The sequence below is a fragment of the Thamnophis sirtalis genome, unplaced genomic scaffold (assembly GCF_051295495.1).
Source record: "Thamnophis sirtalis isolate CommonGarterSnake01/CBP01778 unplaced genomic scaffold, rThaSir2_p1.2 scaffold_3, whole genome shotgun sequence".
In the NCBI taxonomy this organism is placed as follows: domain Eukaryota; kingdom Metazoa; phylum Chordata; class Lepidosauria; order Squamata; family Natricidae; genus Thamnophis; species Thamnophis sirtalis.
Window position 1 is genome coordinate 58,839,935 of NW_028261383.1, and position 21,949 is coordinate 58,861,883.

A 21,949-nucleotide genomic window follows, 5' to 3' on the forward strand; every position below is an offset into this window, starting at 1 on the left:
TGGAATATACGACATACAGTTCCATCAAGAATAGCAAATGACTGAAAGATCTCTACATAGTTTCAGCACATACTATTTACCATGTTTAATATATGACTCAGCTCAGAAAATAGTAAGCTCACAGATTACTGTACAGCAATGTGCCTCATCTTTGTAGTTAGCTTTTACTAAATTCAAAATAGAATGAAATACAGGAGATACATATGAACCCAATTGAATGATAAGAATCTTATCCCGCCTTGTTTAATGCTGCAAGTAGACATTGGCTAACAGTCTTCACAATTTTAGATCAGCATTCTAATCATCAGCATTTTAATCATCAGATTTAACAGCATTGCCAAAAAAGGCATTAAGAGTTGTAAACCTAATCTTGTGTCGGTTCTTCTCTGGTAATATTGAACTGCAAACTAGGGCATACAAAACTTTTGCTAGACCAATTCTTGAATACAGCTCATCTGTCTGGAACCCACGCTGCATATCAGACATTAATAGAATTGAACGAATCCAGAGATATTTCATGAGAAGAGTCCTCTACTCCTCTGCTCACAATAGAATACCTTATGACACCAGGCTTGAAATTTTGGGCTTAGACAACTGAGAACTTCATCTCCGATCCGACTTAAGCATAGTACATACAATGATATGCTACAATGTCCTACCTGTCAATGAATACTTCAGCTTCAACTGCAACAACACACGAGCTCACAATAGATACAAACTTATGGTAAATCACTCTAAACTTGATTGCAGAAAATACAGTAACAGAATTGTCAATGCCTGAAATGCACTACCTGACAATGTGGTTTCTTCGCAAACCACATTTCATCGAAAAAATGTGAATTGAGGACAAATTGCAATGGCTAAATTTGCAGTTGATATAGCCTAAACGGGGAAACGAAGGTTTCTTAATTATAAAGATGAAATGCTTTTGTTTTGTTCACCTGTGAGTAGCACATGGTACTGGAATATGCGCTGCACCACTTTCAGGAGCTGGTGTTTCACATTCAAAGGACTGCCATCATGAATCTGCTGTTCTCAAAAGAAGGGAAGAAAAAGTATAAAGGTCAGACCACCAACAATCCAGAAATACCATATTTTTCGGAGTATAAGACACACCTTTTTCCCTCAGAAAAGAGGCTGAAAATCTGGGTGCGTCATACACTGAATACAGCATTTTTTTGCCTCCTGAAACCCTGCTCCCTTCACCAAAATGGCCATACATAGCTTGTAGGAAGCTTTCAGAAAGCTCCTGGGGGCTGGGGAGGGCAGAAATGAGCAAAAAATGGGGCATTTTTTGCTCATTCCCCCCCCCGGCCCCAGGAGCATTCTGTAAGCTTCCTAATGCCCTTTTTTGACAAAAAACGGGCCTATTTTTGCAAAATACAGGGCATTTTTTGCTCGTTTTTGTCCCCCCTCCACTAGGAACATTCTACAAGCCGCCTAAGGGCTATTCATGCCCTCTTTTTTTGAAAAAAAGAGCCGTTTTGGGGAGCTTTGCAGAGTGCAAAAACCTTTTTTTTAATTGGCCTCTTCAAAACCTTGGGGTGTCTTATACTCCGGTGCATTTTATACTTTGAAAAATGCTGTAATCTCCGAGCCTGGCCTTGTTTTACAGGAATATAGTAGTTATCTTCACAAAGTTTCACATGCTTATAATGGCATATTCAACTTTTCTGTAACAACTAGGAAGTAACATATTTTACAATAGAAATGTGTTAATAATCCTGAAATTAAAGGTCAATAGTCTTAATTATGTTGTGATTGAATCCAGATATTATGCTCCAAGTGGAATTCTGAACTTTTTCTAAACCACATAGTGTTTTTATATTACTACTTATTCACTGATGCTAGACAGACAGATCCTGACCCAAGCAAGATTTGCATTGACATCTCAGGCCTAATGTAAATTAATAGAAAGAAATTTCTAGACATCAGTAGAACTAGACATCACTGTTGCACTCAGTCTACTAGGCAAGAATTCTTCAACTTAAATTCATGACCTTTGAGTGCACTATGGAAGTTTTGACACATGCTCATTAGTTTATCAGAAAACTATTGGAGGAATGGATGTGACTTCATTGCTATTTGGGAAGGTGTGACCCACTGATCTCAACTCTAATATCGTCTATTTTGACCAGATCACAAATAGTATTAAAAAAAAAAACTTAGATGTTTCTAATTCTTTATAAATGCAGCAAGGATCAGAGAGGTAAAGGCTGAACAGGAAGCAGATTATTCTTTTCCTTTTAATATATCATTTTTGGCAGCAATTTAAGACCCATTAGCAAAAGAAAACTGTTTCATCTTCCAAAACAGAAGCTCTGAATTTAAATAGCAACATGGAAAAATACACACAGACTTAGCTGAACAAACAATGAGGGTCACCATCTTTTGATTCACACAATTCTGAACAGTTTATCACAAAACAGAGTCAGGGGTGAGGGGTGTGGCATAAGTTATCCCTTTCAGGGACACTCTAGTGACGTCAAGCACCAGTTTTGGATTGTTGTATTTCTAGCTAATTTTTTCTGGTCTCTTCAAAACAATCAGACTTTCCATTTTCTTAGCCTTCTCAATCCAATTAAATATTCACCCAGGATTGATCTTGGAAATATTGACTATTCGCATATCTATTCAGACATCAAAAAATCAAGACCATTGTCAAATAAAACCACATTAAGGCATTTGCAAGTCTAGACAATTGTCAATCAGTCAGTGCTTGCCCTTTCTGGCCAGTCAGTGTTTTGTTGGCTCAGTCACCTAATGCCCCTGTGTATCTCTGCTTTCACCATGCCTGTACCTAGAAGGAACTCCAGTTCCATTTAGCAAAAATAAATTACTAGTATCTCTCTCTTTCGCCCTATTTCTTTTTTTGTGTATTTCTAATGCTGGGGCAAAGGGACGCGGTGGCTCAGTGGCTAAGACGCTGAGCTTGTTGATCAGAAAGATTGGCAGTTCGGCAGTTCGAATCCCTAGCACCACATAATGGAGTGAGCTCCTGTTACTTGTCCCAGCTTCTGCCAACCTAGCAGTTCGAAAGCATGTAAAAATGCCTAGTAGAAAAATAGGGACCACTTTGGTGGGAAGGTAACAGTGTTCCATGCACCTTTGGCATTTAGTCATGCCAGCCACATGACCAGTGCTGGCTCTTCGGCTTTGGAATGGAGATGAGCACCACCCCCTAGAGTCGGGAACGATTAGCACATATATTCGAGAGTAACATGTACCTTTACCTAATGCTGGGGCAGGAAGTGTGGGAGGCAGCTATGTAAGAGAAATTAGATGGTTAATGAATAGGGGGGGAAATGTATTAAAAGTCCTCAGAACCTGATATTACCTAGTTGGGTAATGAAAAGTCTGCAAGAAAACAACCAAGTTCCAAGAACCCCAAAAAGTCAGATGAGCCAACTGTTTCCTCTTCTTTCCCTTTCTTCTCTTTCTTCTCCTAAGTCTAAATTTACACTCTAACATTCCCAGGGGTAGGAAGCCTTATCATCAATGCAATGATGGTAAATTACAAGGCCCCTCCAAGGGGATGAATCTCTAGATATAACCACCATGTTTTTTTGGATGAAAACTGCTGTCTGCACCATCTTGTTTACCAGGGAAACAATCCACAAAGCTTGATCAGAAAATACATTACTCCCTCATAACAACTCATTCTCAGTTTTGATCATAATCAACTTTAGAAGTGATTTTCTTCCTCCCCTCTTCTTCATTTGCTATAATCCCTTGAATTTATTCATATTGGGATACCATTCTGCCTGAGAAGATCATGAGAAATCTTTTTTTTATCTCCGTCTCTCTCTCTCACACACACACATTACATGAGCCTTCTGAGCTCAAATTTATGGCTCAAATAAAAATTCCATTAACTCCAAGCGAAGGGCAGCATATAAGGCTAAGACAAAAACATTAGTGCCACAACCCTTGTCCCTTATTTAATAGGGGCCACAATGTTCCCATGAAATATATCTTTATCTTCTTGGGTCCTTGCAGAGAAGGGGACAAAGAACACAGAATAAAAACCACTGATATTTACACACATAAGCATCTTCAGAATTGCTGCATAATATCAGCAAAGTCAGTCAGATCTATGTGTTCCTCCTAAACAGGGGTGGGTTGCTAATCCCGTTCCAACCGGTTCGGTTGGAATGGGGCCGGCGGTGTCCTCATGCACGCGTGCAGTTCACGCATGCGTCTTAGCGCCTGCGCGATGCTCCAGCTGCTCGCGGAGACTCGCGTAGGCGCTGTATGTGCCATGCGCCTGCGTGGAAGCACAGAAGCCTTCAAAGACCGGTAAGGAGCGCGGGCGGGCGGGTGGGCCCTTCGCCGTTCCCGGAAGTTACTTACTTCCAGGTTCGCCGACCAACCAGTTTGCGGGTACCGCCGCGAACCGGTTGAAACCCACCCCTGCTCCTAAAGAAACTAAGCTTAAAAAAAAGATCAAAACTCTTTTGGAGAACAGATCAGATAACAACTACTGAGATATTTTTCAGGGACACAAATAGTGAAAACTGGACAAACAAGAGCTTAATGAGTGCTTCTCAAAACTATGGCAACTAGGGATGGGGTACAATCCCAGACTGGTGTCATCGGTGTGTGCGGAATAAGATTGAACATGGGGAAAATATCTGGATACATAAATTCAGTAGTGATGATGACAGAGATTTGGGGAAATCTCACACCACAGTGCTTTGGAATGCTGGGAGAGCTGGGGAGGAGAGAGATGATGTCAAAGTACCATGACACCTTAAGCTATAAGAAAATAGAAAGATTAAATTGGTAGTAGAGGAAAAGAGGAGTTTCTACCAATGGGAATGCACCAGGGGTGGGTTTCTGCACGGATGCGCAGCTGCGTATAAATAGGTCTGTGCATGTGCAGAACATTTAAAAAGGTCAAAAAAAGATGTCGAGGTGAACAGGGAACTGGTTCAGTGGTGTGACGAGCATGCCGTCCCTACCGGTTCAGAGACTCAGTTGCCATTTCCACTACCGGTTCCACCGAACTGGTGCAAACCAGTAGGAACCCACCTCTGGAATGTACCCATTCTACAGCTTCAAAGGAATTTGAGGAAGTACTGCTGAGACAGTATTTTTGGACCAGCAAGGAAACTCCCATAAACTGCAAACACAGCATTGCTCTGCCTATTACTATGTGAGCATCAGAAGTGCCTTAGGATGCGTTTTTAAGAAATTCAAGGGACCCCTTCACAAAAACAATACAGGATTGATAATCCTAGGTCCAGTGCCTGCTAAATCCATCATTCATATATCCTGATTGAGAGTAGGGATCTGATGCACATGCAAAAAATATTTTCTTATGAAGGGGCATTATGGAACAGTTACAATTTTCTCTCTCATTAAGGAAGCAAGGTAAAGGTTTCTCCATCTATCCGTGTCCGATTCTAGGGCGTGGTGCTCATCTCTGTTTCTTGGCCAAGGGAATCAGTATTCCCTTTACCACAGACATTTTTTGTGGTCATGTGGCCAGAATGACTATATGCCAAAGGTGCCTGGAACACTATATTACCTTCACACTGAAGTGGCACCTATTAAATCTACTTGCATTTTGCATGCTTTCGAACTGCTAGGTGGGCAGGGGCTGGGGCAGGAATGGAAGCTCACCCTGTTGCATGGTGCTCGGCTGACAAGCTCAGTGTCTTTAACCTCTGAGCCATTGTGCCCCTAATTAAGGAATTAATTAAGGAAGCAATCTACATGCATATATGTCCTTCTTCTGATCACTATTTAGTTGAGTTGAATATGTGTGTGTGTGTGTGTGTATACCACATACACACACACACACACACACACAGACACACACACACACACGGTTTTTTACTATCCCTCACAAAATATCTGCTTTCAAGATTTTCTGGGGTGTTGTCGTAAGTAGTATACCAGCTGAAGTCTATGCTTTATGCATGCTAAAACATCATATGCTTTAGTGAACATTTGCTTATAACTCTTCTTTTTCTTGAGCCAGGAAAAAAAAATGATAAAAGTTTTGTCTACACTCTCTGGCATCAAGAAAGTGCAACCCACAAGGCATTATAGTTCTAGATAATTCAAAAAACAATTATTGCAAATTAGATACCTGCATTTTCATCTAAGATTCCATATAATTTTCAGACAGATGAATATATTCAACAAATGTTGATAAATGGTTGTTTTAATAAATTATCATTACTAGTATTTTATATATGCTGCAGAGGGAGACATATTCCATATTTTAAGCAGCTTGGACAGCCAAAGCAAAATTGAAAGTAGCCAATTTATTCTCATATTCTTTTTTGTCTGTTAAGTAAACGTTGCCACTTCTCCTCTCCTCTTTACAAATAAAAAAGTGATATATATTCAAACTAAAATTAAACATATATTTGCACTGTTAGAAGTCACACCAGCCATCCAGCAAGAAGCAGAAAGAGAAGTTGGAGTATGTACATTTTTTTTTCTAAAATAGAATTGGAGTTAATTCACAAGTGAAACCATTCAACTGGTGAGGGGAAGATTATATGCAGGTAAGAGGTCATTCATGTGTACAGTTGGAATTTATTTGAGGATGGTCCTGACTGGTCCTAACTCTTGCCTATAGTTCTAAGCAAAGATCTGCTTCAGAAAAAAACCAGGAAAAAGAGAAGGAAAGAATTATAGGCTAAATTGCATTAAAAAAAATGTAAAGTATCAATCCAGTGCAGAAGATAAGGGCTACATGAATATGCCAGCAAAACATTTTGAGCTGGACCTAGACATGAGAGACACACGTTCAGGTTATTATTCTGATGTAAACTGAGCATCCATAATTTAACATTCAGTAACTTATGGAAATAAAAAAGATGTAAATCTTTTTGCATGCTTTTATACACTAATATTTTTGTATTAATACTTTTGGAATGAAAGAAAAAGAGAAGCAGAAGCGAAGGATGCATATAGCAAAATAAAATTGGAGATGATGAAGGCATAAAATGGGAACAAATATACCCAGGAAATACTTTAGAGGGAATTATAAGGAAATAAAAGGAGCAAGAAACACACAGAATCTACTATATATATATCAGTTACCACAGATGGAGAACCCAGGGAGTAAATAACTACTGAATTAGAATTCTTGCCATTCCCTTCTCCATGGTTGCCACTGCATGTGAGAATGGAAAAATTTCCTCTCTCTGTGTCTCTTTCTATCTCTGTGTCTCTGACTTTCTCTGTCTCTCTCGGTCTGTCTCGCTATCTCTCTCTCCACTTATATTATATATACTGTACGCTCCATAGAAGATATGTTTGTACTCTTTCTGGTGTACTTTCTTCTTAAAGTCATTCTTGAATTGAACTATCGCTAATATCAACTTCCATGCTCCAAACTCTTAGCTATTTTAGAGAGGAGGGAAAGAACGAGAGATAATAGTAGAACTCCCATAATAAATCAACATGAGATACAAAAATGAAGAGACTTTACCTCAAACGTTTTAATGACAGTATCCAGCTGGGAAGATTTAAGGCGAACATCATCCAGCAAAGCCAAATTCCTATCAAACTGCATTATATAAGTTGTGTGGTGATTAAATCCTGATTCTCTGGAGAGGAAAATGTCAGCCACTTTCTGATGTTCTTCCCTAAAGCCATTGAGAGTAAAGGGGAAAAAAGGAATAGAAAATTCTCCATACTTAATTTAGGTACTCACAAATAATCTTTTTCATCAGGGCTTTTTAGTGATATTAACCAGAAATTGAACACATAAAGATTGACTTTTGTTCCAGTAGTAAGTCCACATATCTTGTAATGCTCTAGTTTGATAAAATCCCAGTTGGTTCTGATACCTGCTAGGCAATGCAGCAAGGAATGGTCAAATAGTTGGTAAGCCATAAAATATGACTGGTAGTATCTTTTTCTTTATAAATGCAACAAAGTTAACAAGCAAAATAGTTAAAAAGCTTGTATATTATTTTTTCTGATTTAGCGTGATTCTTGCTCATAAGCATAGACGGGATCTATATATTTCTTTAAGTTGGAACTTTCCAACAAAATGAAACAGTAGCTGAATGACAGAATAAAGATACCTAGGATTTACTGAAGATGAAACGGTTGTTTCAGTAACTTTCTTGATTGGGATTAGTTGTAGCAATAGCAACAGCTTTAGACTTACATACCGCTTCACAGTGCTTTATAGCCCTGTCTATAAAATCAGCATATTGCCCTCAACAATCTGGGTCCTCATTTTACCAATCTCGGAAGGATGGAAGGCTGAGTCAATCTTGAGCTTCGAACTGCCAATTTCAGGCAGCTGGCAGTCAGCAGAAGTAGCCTGCAGTTTTGCATTCTAACAACCACTTCACCACCGTGTCATAGTGTATGCCTTTTATATCAATCAATTTTTATTATGGTCACAGACCAGTATTACAAATAAAGACATTAAATACAACAATAATAGTAAAAGATAAACATAAAAGACTGACAAAATAATATTAGAATTGGTGGTGGATTATCAATGGGCAGTTAAAGTCTGCCTAATTTTCCATGCAGCATAACATAATTTACCCACATTCAGAGAAACTGCTATATATATCCTTATATATAAAAGGATTTATATTTTAGGATAAAGCACGTAAATAAGCAAACTATATCACACTTAAATTTGATTATCTAAAACTTCTGAAGGGGAAGTGTTTTCTGAAGCTTTCAAAACACTGGGCTAGGGATACTGCCTTAAGTGTCATTCAAAGCCCCATCTAATTATATTTACCAGTTAAGCACTTTTTCTTCCAGTTCCCCCAGTATTTCTTGGTGTAAATTGTAGATTTCTGGGATTTCCTTCAGTCCTTCCTTAAGCTTTGTTTCTTCATGATCATTATCACACTCATCTTCCAGCACTTTTAAGACAGCTTCATGGAAATCCTGTAAACATAATATTTACAATATTATCTGTTTTAAGAATTAACAACTTTTGTCCATATCTTGGACATATGGTATATTTTAGTTAATGTCATTACTATCTGTCTTACTAGCTCACTTTTACTTAGCAAGTCAAGGGCAATTGAGATAACAAACTTTTGATGTGTGACAATTTTCAGTTTTCTATAATTGCACAAGCATTATCAGTTGCTGAAGCACAAATTACATAAACAGGAGATTTATAAGTATCATGAAATTAGTTTAAATTTTCAATATGTTATTAATTAGTTTCAGTAACCAAGCTACCAATCTTGTTAAAATCCAAGTAATGTATCTTAACAAATCAATAGTCAAGCCATTATAAATCATAAAGTGAGATTATGAATTAGTCACTTCTGTTCAAGCAATATAGATTTTATGTTAACAGATAACATAAAATCAGATGTAGTACAAGCCTATTTATTTATTAATCAAATTTATATAGCTTCCCCTCTCATGAAAAGTTAGAGTTAAAAGTCCAAAACTGGTTTCCAAGTTGAGTTAAAATCTGAGTCATATTTTCTTTTAAATTATCAGGCCTTTTATGTTCCCTGGCTTGGTCAGCCTCAGGTCCTTGATTGTTAGACTCCTGCTAGGCTAATGTTCATCTGGGGCCTCCAGAGTGATGCTCTCCAGATCTTCCTGGCAGAATGTCAAGAACAGTATGAGAGGAAACTCCCTCCCAAGGAAACAACTTCCAACAATACTTATTTTGAGGGGTCTTTGTTGCTATCTGAGCCTGGCTATTTTTTTGCAGACATTTCATTACCCAAACTAGGTGACATCATTAGGGCTAGTAAGGACTTGGGTTTGTTCCCATCAATATATTCTAGTGCCTTGCCCTGTCAGTATTGGTGGCATATACTCTTCTTCAGTGGTGGGTTCCGGATCCCGTTGCAACCGGTACGGTGCAACAGTGCTGGGCGCCCACCACATGAATGTGCACAGTGCACACGTGCACTGCACGCGTGTGTACTTACCGCCTGCGATGCTCTATGATGCCTCCGCGATGCTCCAGCTTTTCGGCAGAGCATCGCACAGGCACCGTGCACTCCGTGCATCTGAGTGGAGACCCCAAAAACTTCAAATGCCAGTAAGGAGTGCGGACAGGCGGGTGGGCCCTCTGGAGCACCGTACCAGAACGGTACCTGGTGCTCCCGGCAGGCACCAGTATGCCTGTACCGGGGCATACCGGTCGTAACCCACCACTGCTCTTCTTCCAGTGTATATCATCCTATCCTTCTGGATCACTATTAATAACAACCTCAGCTTAGTTAGATGGTTTGTAATTACAAAATGTGTGCAATTACATTCTTTCAAGAGATGAAAGTGGAAGAAAGTACAGTTTGATACAATCATCTCCACTTACTTTAATCTTTTGTTCCAGCTACTATAGGTTCTGTGCCCCATCAAACCAGTAGAAGTACGTACCGTAATACAGTACATCAATCATACTGACAAAATAAGCCCAGTGTATAATCATGCCTTGTTTTTTTTCATTCATATTACTTAGTGCTTTAACTTAGTGTATACTGTATGTTTATATTAGAGAGAGGCTAAAAGAACAAAGAGAATGGTGATGTGTAAAGGAATAACTGCATAATCCAGAAAACATTAGCTCTTTTTGGTCCATACCAAAAGTAGATTAGAACAAGCAAGCAAGAGGAAGAGGGACAATGCAAGCTAAGTGCTTTTAATGATAAAATCTGAGTCAATTCAGCAGGTTCTGCATAGTTCTCTAATTTACATCACCCCTCAAGATTTCTACAACCCCTTATCAAAATCAAGCATCATGGAGTATGTGCAGGGTAGAAAGTAGCTGTGTGTTTCTATTGTGCTGGATAAGTAGTCTACGGAAGAATCCATGGGTTCATGAAATTCCTCTCATTTCCCTGGAGCAGAACTGCTTGGAGTAGAGTTGAATCAGGCAGCTGGGTGTTCCTTTGTTCTGGCCCATATTATGGCTCTTGGCGGGAAAATTTCTTGTTTGCTGCCAGTTTAATCTTTGTGGGAAGATAGCTAGAAGTTACTTTGTCTATGAGAATAACTATACACTGGGGGGAACTGGAAACATATTTTTAAGCTCCCGCATACTCTGGAGTGCCATGTGGAATCACTTAAAAAACATTTAGTATTTTTCCAACTCTTCCTTTGCGTCCTAGTGAAGTATGGAAATGTCTGGAGTTTTTATTGCACAAGAGAAGGGAAAAAGAAAAGCATGCTCTTGTTCCGAGGAAGAGTGGGAGCTGCTAATTGAAAAGCTGGCTCAAAAGGGATGCTTTGTGAATAGATGGAACTTGAAAAAACTCAGTGGTTCCTCAGTTATGGCAGCTGCAACAGATGTGGAGATTACAAAAGTTCTTGGTTTCATTAAAACAAAAACAAAACAAAACAGCTATTGACCCTGATTTGACCTTCCTTTCCAGTCTGTGCTGTAGGGAGACACATCATTAACTCTTGCAATTGATAAATCTGTTGAAACATCATGTCACATATTAGTTATTAATAGGAACAGAACTGAGAACTGACATATAAGCAGAAGAAAAAAAAATCATTTGTCCGGAGGGATTCCTCCAGGGTTGGGGTTTGTTTTTTTTTGACATCATATCTAGTTGCTTTCATCCTCACTTTTCACTATTTTCAAGCAACTCATGATGTTGATCTATTTGCTTGCACAAGTGGTTGTTTAACTTGAAAAGTATCTGGTTTGTAGTTGCTACTCGTTTTTATATTTACCGGTACATTGTATATGAAATCTACAACTGTTGGTAGGTCACTTAATTTCCCTGTTTCCTATTTTGTCCCTTCACAGTATTTTCAGACCTGATATGTAATGATTGTAAATACAAATTCTAAATGCAGCTATAGAGCTTTCTATGGATTTAGGATATCTTTGGGGTAGAATCTCCAGCTAGTCTGAAGCGAAGGGTTAAGAGGGGCCTACTTTTAGAGCAGAGGTGAAATTTGGCAGGTTCTGACAGGTTCTGGAGAACTGGTAGAGGAAATTTTGATTAGTTCGGAGAACCAGTAAATACCATCTCTGGCTGGGCCCAGAATGGGGTGGGAATGGAGATTTTGCAACATCCTTCCTCTGCCATGCCCAACAAGCCACGCCCACCAAGCCACATCACGCCCACCAAGCCACGCCTACAGAACCGATAGTAAAAAAAATCGAATTTCACCACTGGTTAAAAGTTTTTGCACTATAGTAAGCACAGGTCAGACCTCTGTCAGAATCCTTGAAGTCTTACCTTGCTGTTCCCAAGGGAATGTACTAAACATAACTTTTCCCTCATGACATCTCTCTGCTGAACACCTAATTCTCTCAGTGCCATCTTATGTCTACAGATCCCACAGACTAGGCCTCCTCCGAATTCCATCTGCCAGTCAATGTCGGCTGGCGACTCCCCGGGGGAGGGCCTTCTCTGTGGCTGCTCTGGCCCTCTGGAACGATCTCCTCGTTGAGATCCGGACCCTTACCACCCTTCCGGCCTTCCGCAAATCAACTAAGACCTGGCTGTTCTGGCAGGCCTGGGGCTGTTGAATTATCCAGCCCCCTCCGAGGTTATGACTGTTGTTGTATTTTAAATTCCTGTTTTCTATTTTTATTTTTGTACCCCCTCCCCTTCTGTTAGCCACCCTGAGTCTTCCGGGAATAGGGCGGCATACAAGCCAAATAAATCAATCAAGTCTATGTATAGCAACCCAAATGTTGTGCCTGTAGTATTACTATTTATCCTTCTTATCTTCTGTTGCTTTGCATGTTACACTGAGGATCTGTACCAGAGACAAATTCCTTGTGTGTCTAATCACACTTGGCCAAATAAAATATTCAATTCAGTTCAGTTCAGTCAGTCTGGTGAGATTCTTGTACCATAGTTTGAGTAGCAATAAAACTACTGTTGAGACTCTTCATGGGTGATTCTGGTTGCTTTCACCTGATAATTTTCTTAGTAACACAAGAAGTTTCCTAAGAATGCAAACTGGGTTTTCTTTTTAATATTCCCAATCAGAATGGAAACACTGGATGGGAATTATTGGGACATATGTAAATAGTATGAGGAAAGGATACCCTGATTTAACCCAGCCAACGTTGAAGCATCCCTTTTAGTGGTGGGATTCAAATAATTTAACAACCAGTTCTCTGCCCTAATGACCATCTGGGTAGGTGGGGCTCAGTGGTCATGTGACTGGGTGGGCGTGGCCAACTCAAGGTCACTCAGGTCAATGGACGCTTCGCCTTAGCGGTTACAATGTAATAAGGGTTAACCGGAGAGGCAGTTTCTGTAAGCAGGGCAATAAAGATTAGGCTAGAAACAACACCAGAATGTTTCCTTCCTACCTTCTTTACAGGATAAGCCCTGTAAAGTGGAAAAAAACAAAAGGAGATTTCTTCCAACAATCGGTTCTCTGAACTACTTAGAAAGTTACCAACTGGTTCTCCCGAATAGGTGCGAACTGGCTGAATCCCACCACTGATCCCTTTGCATCTAAAGCGTTTAAGAACTGGATCTCTGAAAGCCATCAGAGGATACTATTGTATTGCCTCCGGATTGAGCACTTGAATTTTCATCTTTAGAAGGTAGGAAGATAATCCTAGGAATAGACCAAGACTTTAGAACACCCCTTGAAATCACTAACACTGGCCTTAAGTTCTTTTCGGTGCAGATGGAAAACTATTCAGTTCTTCATTATGTTTTTTTAACAATGGTATATATGAGTGCATTTTAATTCAAATATTTTGACAATTTGGTTTTATTCTATTTTTCCTGGCACTGTTGGAATATTGAATGAATGGAAGAACAAGACAGAAAAAAATCATGTTAGAATCCAGGATCATCTCTAGTGACAGATTATGAGGGGAACTAATACATATTCAGAAACTGCACAGCTGCATTTTAGCTTAACGTGTTGTTGTTGCTTTTCCAGAAATGTTGTGTTTTCCGTTTGGAATTGATTTAGATAGTTGAGATTTCAGTTGGAATCTCAGTTGACTTTATGTATGTATTTTTGCAGACAATGCTGAAGATGATTTAATTTCAGTTGTCACATTAAAAGCACATTAATTTGGTGGGAAACGTCCTGGATGAAGGTAATTCACATGATTTCCAATGCTGTTTTCAACCCATTTGCTTCTCTTGTCACTGACCTTAGTCTCATTTTATCAACGGGGCTATTTAACTGTGATTTTGTTTATTAGTCTTTATCATATAATAATTCATATGCCATGAATCATTGTTTAGCTCGAAAAACATAAGCTGCATTGGACCTATAAAGGACAATGTTTGTAGCTCAGGGTGGGAATGAGGGGTCCTTGGTGCTTTCTGAGCTTTGGTTGTTTTCTTGCAGAGGTTTCATTACCTAAACTAGGTAACATTATCATTGCTAGTGGACTAGCAATGATGAAGTTAACTACTTTAGGTAATGAAACATCTACAGCAAAATAACCAGGCTGAAAGAGAACCAAGGACTCCTCAATTTTGGACATGGTCAGGGATGGGTTGTAACTAGTGTTACTGCTGGTTCGCTCGTATGTATGCTTCGTGCGCGCTGGAGGCGTGCTGTGCATGCATGCACAGTTCAATGGAAATTGTTCCGCGCATGCACAGAACTCCAAAAAAAGATGGCAGTGGTGGCAGCAGGGGAATCGGTTTGGGGGTGTAGCGAGCCTGGTTCTGCGACCCAGACTGGCATACCACTATCGGTTTGGCCAAACCGGTCCAAATCAGTAGGAATCCACCTCTGGACCTGGTTATTTCTTGTTTGCTTGCTTGCTTACATGTTTATTGACTGATCGATAGATTTCAATGCTTTGTATCTGACCTTATTCTCCACTTGAGGAAATACAAAGACTATTGGCAAAATCCCAGAAGAAAGCAGTGCCGAATATACTGTTACCAAATAAAGTACTTGGAGCTGTCTGTTTTAACTAGGAATTGAGTTTGTCGGATTGACTCCAAACTTTTATCATACCATGAAGCAAATCATTAGAATTATTATAGCCAATATAAGTAGGTTGAAATATTGATTAGATAATGCCGAGATATATCAGAGAGTTGGTTTGAAACTTTTTTCTACTACTGTATTTGTATTTTACCCTCTTAGTATTCTTGCCTGTTTTTTTTTTTTTACTTTTTTGTCTACATTCTTTTGTTTACCTTCTTTAAAATGCTTAATTTCCTCTCCCCCCCCCCCCTTTACCGGTACTTGGTGTATTCTAAGCAGTCAAGTCAGCCTCAGTATTGGGGCATGGCTAAGAACTGGAGCAAAAGTTCTCTTTTGTATTCTATATGGGGCTACTATGGAATAATACCCAGAAACTACAAAATGCAGCTGCATGAGCAATTTTGGATGCCCAAAGAATGATGCAGATGGCTGTTACATATAAACTGGGTTAACAAAATCACAAATGAGGAGGTAATAAGCCACCTGGGAAAGCAAAGGGAAATCATCAAAGCCATTAAAAAGCAAAAATCATTAAAAAGCAACGAATATTTTGGACATGTGATGCAACACCAAGAAAAATATGGCATCCTTCACTTAGTCCTCCAGGGAAAGATTGAAGGCAAACGAGGTCCAGGCAGAAGAAGAACATCATGGCTTCAAAACCTAAGGGACTAGTTTGGACAAAACTCAGCAGCACTTTTTCATGCGGCTGTTGACAAAAATAGGATTGCCAACATGATCGCCAATGTCCGATGATGGATATGGAAGAAGAAGAAGAAGAAGAAGAAGAAGAAGAAGAAGAAGAAGAAGAAGAAGAAGAAGAAGAAGAAGAAGAAGAAGAAGAAGAAGAATATATAACACTTCTGCTGAGCACTTCTGCATTGGGTGTTGTCCTGCTTCTGGGTCCAATTCAAGGCATCGATTATGACATTTAAAGCCCTACATGGCATGAATTAGGTTATTTACAGAATAGTCCTTGTCCCATTACATCAGCCTATCTCACCTGGCCAGGCAGGAAATGTATGTTGCAGATGCCCTCAGTCAAAGAATTCTGACTGGTGAGGTCCAGGAAGAGGGCCTTCTCTGCTGTTACCCCTGCAATCTCTCTCTGGAGATGAGACAAGGCCTCACTCTCCTGGCCTTCCAAAAAGGCATAAAACTATGGCACCACGACCTTCCTTGGGGCACACAAAGGAGCACAAAGCTGTGGGTCTGATGAGTGACTGAAAGCCCTCTCCCCATCTTTTTATTAATTTTTAACATACCTTGCTCTTTTAAATTTTATATTTTTTATACTTTTGAAATTTTATTGTATACCATACAGCCGTGATGGTGAACCTATGGCACATATGCCAGAGGTGGCACGGACCACCCTCTCTGTGGGCATGCGAGCCGTCACCCCACTTCAGCTCTACCGCACATGTATGTGCACCTCCCATGTCCCCTCTGCTGCGCATGCACAGGGGTGAGACATGTGTGGGGCCCCGTGTGCACATGTGTGGGGGTGCATGAGGGGGTGCACACAGGGGGCCATGAGTGCATGCATGGGGGCATGGCACATGCACAGGGGATGCACACGCATTGCATTTTGGGGGGTGCATGTGTGCATTTGCGCGTGTGTGCTTTGGGCACTCAGTTCAGAAAAGTTTAGCCATCACTGCCATACAGAGTCCCTCTATGAAGGAGGTGGGTAGTTCTTAAATATGATAAGTAAATATGATAAATAAATATGATAAATTGATAAATAAATAAAATGTAAGCTGAGTTCATAAGCCTTGGTGTCATATGCATTCCTTATTTTATATTATAGGCTTTCTTGGACTTTATAGTCCAAGTGTGTATTTATCTTGTAATGCATGCGTGAAATGGGTCTCACTGTCACCTCAATTTCAAATCCATCCATTTTTAAAGTTTTCAATCCATCCATTTAAAAAAATTTTTTTCCCTGTCCCAAAGTTTTTTACTGCTTGTAACATTACCGGCAATCGATAAACCAGTACCCCATGCCTGCAAAATCACTTTGGAGAGCTAAGTATAATTGCTGGTAGTAGTTATGCTTTCTCATAAAACTTCGGAAAACTTATTTAATCATTAATTGTCTTAATAGCCACATCATTATAAATTTTCAAACAAGTGCTTTAATTTTGACAGCCAGAATAACCAACTTTGCCATGATTAATTTCCTATATCTGAAGCCTGCAGTAATTGCTAGGAACATCCGTTGAAAAAAAAAAAAGGAAAAAAAATCTTGTGGCCCCAAATACTGAAGCCCAAGGAAACTATTTATCAAAGGTAAAGTACTTCTCCAGCCTCAGTAATAGATCAATCATAGTACAGGCTATGGCTTCCAAATACATTATATGAAAAGCACAGTAAAACAAAACATTTTTCTAATCCATATAATTTCCTGTTAGATATAAAATAAGAGGAAAGAACTGAAGTCATTATGTTATTCTGAACAGTTCATTCAATTCATCCTATACAGAACATCAATATTTCTGCCTTAAAACATGTAACTATTATTTCATATTTCCAGAATCCAACCAGTTACAAGGTATAGTACAGATAAATATCTGTATAAATAGATAATTAGAACCTCTATTTATGACTGTTTACTTTGCTCTCACACTTATTGGAAGATCCAGTTAAAATGAAATTGTGGGAAGATTCTTTGGAGAGAAAACGAAGAAGGTGGATGACAACCATATAGAGCAGTGATGGCTAACCTTTCTGCCCTTGTGTGCCGAAATCGTGCCCGTGCATATGACAGCACATGCGTGTGCCCACATCCATAATGCAATGCACCCCACCCCCTGTGCATGCGCACAACCCCCCTGCACTCCCCCATGCATACATGTGATACACACACACACACACACCACCCTGTTTTGGGGCTAGCAGACCTCCTTGAAGCCTCCTGAAACCAAAAATTGGGTGCAGGGAGGCTGCTGCCCCCTGCACTTCCCTGCCCACCGTGCACGTGTGCTCCCTCTGCCCCCAAGCATGCATCTCCCACAGGCACAGCAGAGAACTGAAAATCAGCTGGCCGGCAGGAGGCTTTCACGCATGCGCGGTGGAGCTGAGCTGGGTGATGGCTTGTGTACCTGCAGAGAGGGCTCCGCGTGCCAGCTGTGGCACGTGTGTCATAGGTTCGTCATCACGAATATAGAGAGTTTGAATGTTTGATTCCTTTCTTATCTACCCACAGCAGTCATGAGAAGGTTGTTTGTTTTCAATAAGAGTTACTGCATTTTTATTTACAATTGTTACCCTGAAAAGTTTTTTGTGTGTGTGCACACACACCTTAACAACTAAATCTAAATAAATCTAAATAAATGCAGACAACCAATAACTGGAATTTAATAAATGATACTGATTATACCTGCTTAACCACTTCTGTTAATGAGTGCCAGTGTGCTGAACCGATAAGGTTTTTGAATTAGGAATGAAGAGACCATGTTTTTAATCTGAGCTTCATCACAGAACTTTATTCGGTGATTTTTGGTCTGTTGTTTTAGTGAAGAATGGAAGGCTAAAACACGGTGTACACAACCTTTTGTTCCTGAATGAAAGATGGGATAAAAATCTTATAAAAAATAATAATGAGCACCATTCTGTGAGCAAGAGCAGCTAAAGCAATCAGCAAATAAATGTCTAGGGTTTTCTTGCTGTAATGTATGAACTCTGACTTTATGGCTAACTGACAATTCTGAGTCAGAAGGCCTGGGTTTATTCTTCATTTCCAGTTCCTGGTTGGGACAAGGGGGACACATTAGGAACTCCATTTTTTTAAAAAAATGACAAAAGGAGATTCTCTGACATGCTTAGCAGAATATACCCAATAGGAATACCTGTGTTGCACTGTGTTAGGGCTCTGAACGATTCTGTCCTACCATGCTACGTGAATGTAGCCAATAAAAATAATGGTTTATCATTATATGAATTTATCATGATATTGTGAATACCTTTCATTCTACAAGTCTGAGATGGCCTTAAGGAGATAAAAAGGTTTGTCTTTGGTTAACCACAATTTAGCAATATCAGACATAAATACCAGCATAAATAAATACAAACAAAAAGGAATAAAACATAAAAGCCCAAGATGGTGAAAGGACAACCATTATTTAGCCTAATCAACCACTTTGTAGGCTCACCATGGGAGCCCCAGGGTGGATGGAAGAATCATGTTTTCAAGGCTTTCTGGAATGCTAACAGAGATGGAGTTAACCTCCATCTCACTCCATCTCTAGAAGGCTCACTTTAGGGGGAAGAATGCTCCAGAACTGCAGCAGAAATGAAACATCTCCTGCAGGGGTGAAATTCAGCAGGTTCTGACAGGTTCTGGAGAACTGGTAGCGGAAATTTTGAGTAGTTTGGAGACCCGGCAAATACCACTTCTGGCTGGCCCCAGAATGGGGTGTGAATTGAGATTTTGCAATATCCTACTCCCAGGAGTGGGGAGAGAATGAGGATTTTGCAATATCCTTTCCCCTGGAGTGGGATGGGTATGGAGATTTTGAAGTTTCCTTCCCTAAGCCACGCCCACAGAACCGGTAGTAAAAAAAAATGAATTTCACCACTGATCTCCTGGGTCCTGCCAGGTGGAAGTCCTTTGCAGGTGAGACATGGAACACACCTTTTCTGCTGGACCTCATGGAATCGGTAGATGTAACAAGGAAGTCCCTCAAATAACATGCTTACGGTGCAGTCATTTAAATCAATAGGACAAATTAGCAACGACTTTATATAAATCTATGTATAAACTGAGAAATAGATTAATAGAGTTTCAGGGACATTATTTGGATAAACGTTTAGTGAGTTGTTGTAGAGGATATGGATTGCTTCCCAAAAACATTGTCTGCTTTTGATGCACATAATTAATGCACCTATATATATTGTACAAATTGAACAGCCTGGTTGAGAGCTCTCCCGCACGGCCCCACAGAAATGCTTTCCTCATGTTCTTGAGCCAGGAAGAAATTACACTGATGATGCCCCATAACCTCACTTCATTATCCCACAGTTTAATGTGGAATAGTTTCAGCACAGTGATTAGTGGATCTTCTGCTGTCCTTTCCCCATCCATCCATCCATCCATCATCACTCCCACCAATAGGAACATTGGTTGGCAACTGCTCTCTTGAATGTGCACTTGGGCAGAATTGGATGGGTCCAAGTCTTAATCTTATTATTTATGTCAGAAGATTGATGGTCCTATCAGAGAATGCTATTGTCAAATAAGCCTTCCTTCCTTCCTAAGGCTCCTTGAATGATTGAAAAGGTTGATTTAAAATACAAGGTAGGCAAGCCCAAAAATGAAAACGTGGAACTTAGATTGGTTAACTCTGAACTACAGATTAACGAAATGCAGTTATATGTAATTACAGTAGATATCCAGTAATTGGAAGAATTAAGTGTTTCCAAACGATAAGACTAGAAAATCTGATTCAACAAAGCAGGATATGCTGCATCAGAGATTAATAGCCCACTCTTATGGAACACATTGCTCACTCTCAAGCACAAGAAACCAGATGGACTATACTACTGTGATTTAAACACTTGGAAAATGCAGACACTCGGCAACAGAAGTATATCCTCAGGGGAAGTCATTTGGGTTGCCTGCAGCAACTACCTATAACTATATTCCACCTGCATAAGATGAAATAAGCTACAAGTAATTATAGTGCCCACTTTATAAAGGAGACTATTACAGGAAGTGTTATTAATTGCATCCCCGTTGAGAGCTGTGAACATGCAAAACTGCACAGTTGTAAACAAATACACAATGGGTGGGAAGCAATCAGGAACCATTTATTTTCTTGGACATCAAATCAAGCTATGGATACATTCCAGAGGGCAGCAAAACAATAGTGTAGTTTCCTTCATCTGACAAAGAAATTATAAGATCTCCACTAGATATGTTTCTCAGCCATCCATTTTAGAAACAAGAAGTATATTTCAAGAACCACTTTGTTACATTTAAACATGCTGTTTCTCTCTCCTCTGTTCTCTCTCCCCTGTCCACCCAAACCACCAACTCCAGGGAAAATGAACTACCGTGGACATGTGTAAAAATGATGCATGTTAATTCATAATGGAATGAAAATCTGTTTTGGTAGGAACTGTGTCAGATATATGGAGTTTGTGCCTTGATACATATCAATCTCCATACACAGAAGAAAAAACTCACTGGATTGTGAACATACTTATAATGTCTATATTAAGGTGTCTGATGTGTGGGATTGTTAAGCTAGGCTCAGATTTTCATTTGGCCAATTTAATCACTGATGCAACCTGGCAATTTAATATATCAACTGATTTACTAAAATCTTGTATTAGGGGTGTCAAACACGTGATGACGCGTTGTCATCACGTGATGTATCACACCTTTTTTCCCTTTGCTAAAATGGGGGTGGGCATGGCCAGTGTGTGACACATCCGGCCCACGGGCCACGAGTTTGACACCCCTGTATTAGTTGTTTTCCGGTAATGGTGCAAATTCTCCCTGCAGTACTTTTAGTGATGGAACATGTGAGAAATCTGTCCTTCATGTTGCAGTCATTCCCTATGTCAAGCCTGGAAGCCATCTTTTACTTTGAACCTCCAGGCCTGCCATATTTAATGCTGTGGGAAAATGGAAGGGGGAATTATATGGAGTATGGGAGATATATAGTCAAAATAACACTCCTTTCTCAGAGAGTCAAGGACATCTTGCCCTGCACCTGGAAGGGAGTGACTAGAAGGTATCTCTAGTTGGGACAGTGCCTGATTGGGCCATGTGATGGACATGTGGGTGCTGGGCAGGGACTTAGACTTTCATTTAAGTGGGGAAAACCTGGAAGCTTTCCGATTCGGGTTTTCCCAGATGTGCCAATATGACATCTCTAATAAAATGGAACTTTGAGGAACTTCAAGCCTCAGAGACTTCTTTCGTTGGGGGTGTTACCTGGAACCCTGATACCCTAATGATCATGATACCTAGATGTTGTTCTGTGTGTGCTCTTTTTGAAACTAGGTTTGCCTATTGCCAAACACACAACTGGTTGTTAGTGTTCTTATTAAGAGCTAGCAATGG

General features: G+C 39.9%; 1 protein-coding gene across 2 annotated transcripts in view; it reads right to left on the minus strand.

Moving 5' to 3' along the window:
- FGD5 (FYVE, RhoGEF and PH domain containing 5) overlaps nt 1-21,949 on the minus strand; it is a 149,832-nt gene that overhangs the window by 38,471 nt on the left and 89,412 nt on the right. For both annotated transcript variants that reach the window (XM_087708942.1, XM_087708941.1), the window contains exons 6-8: nt 8,741-8,892; nt 7,457-7,613; nt 942-1,029 (exon numbers count right to left, since the gene is read on the minus strand). In XM_087708942.1, the coding sequence (XP_087565068.1) occupies nt 942-1,029; nt 7,457-7,613; nt 8,741-8,892 (397 nt within the window). The remainder of the gene's footprint in view (nt 1-941; nt 1,030-7,456; nt 7,614-8,740; nt 8,893-21,949) is intronic.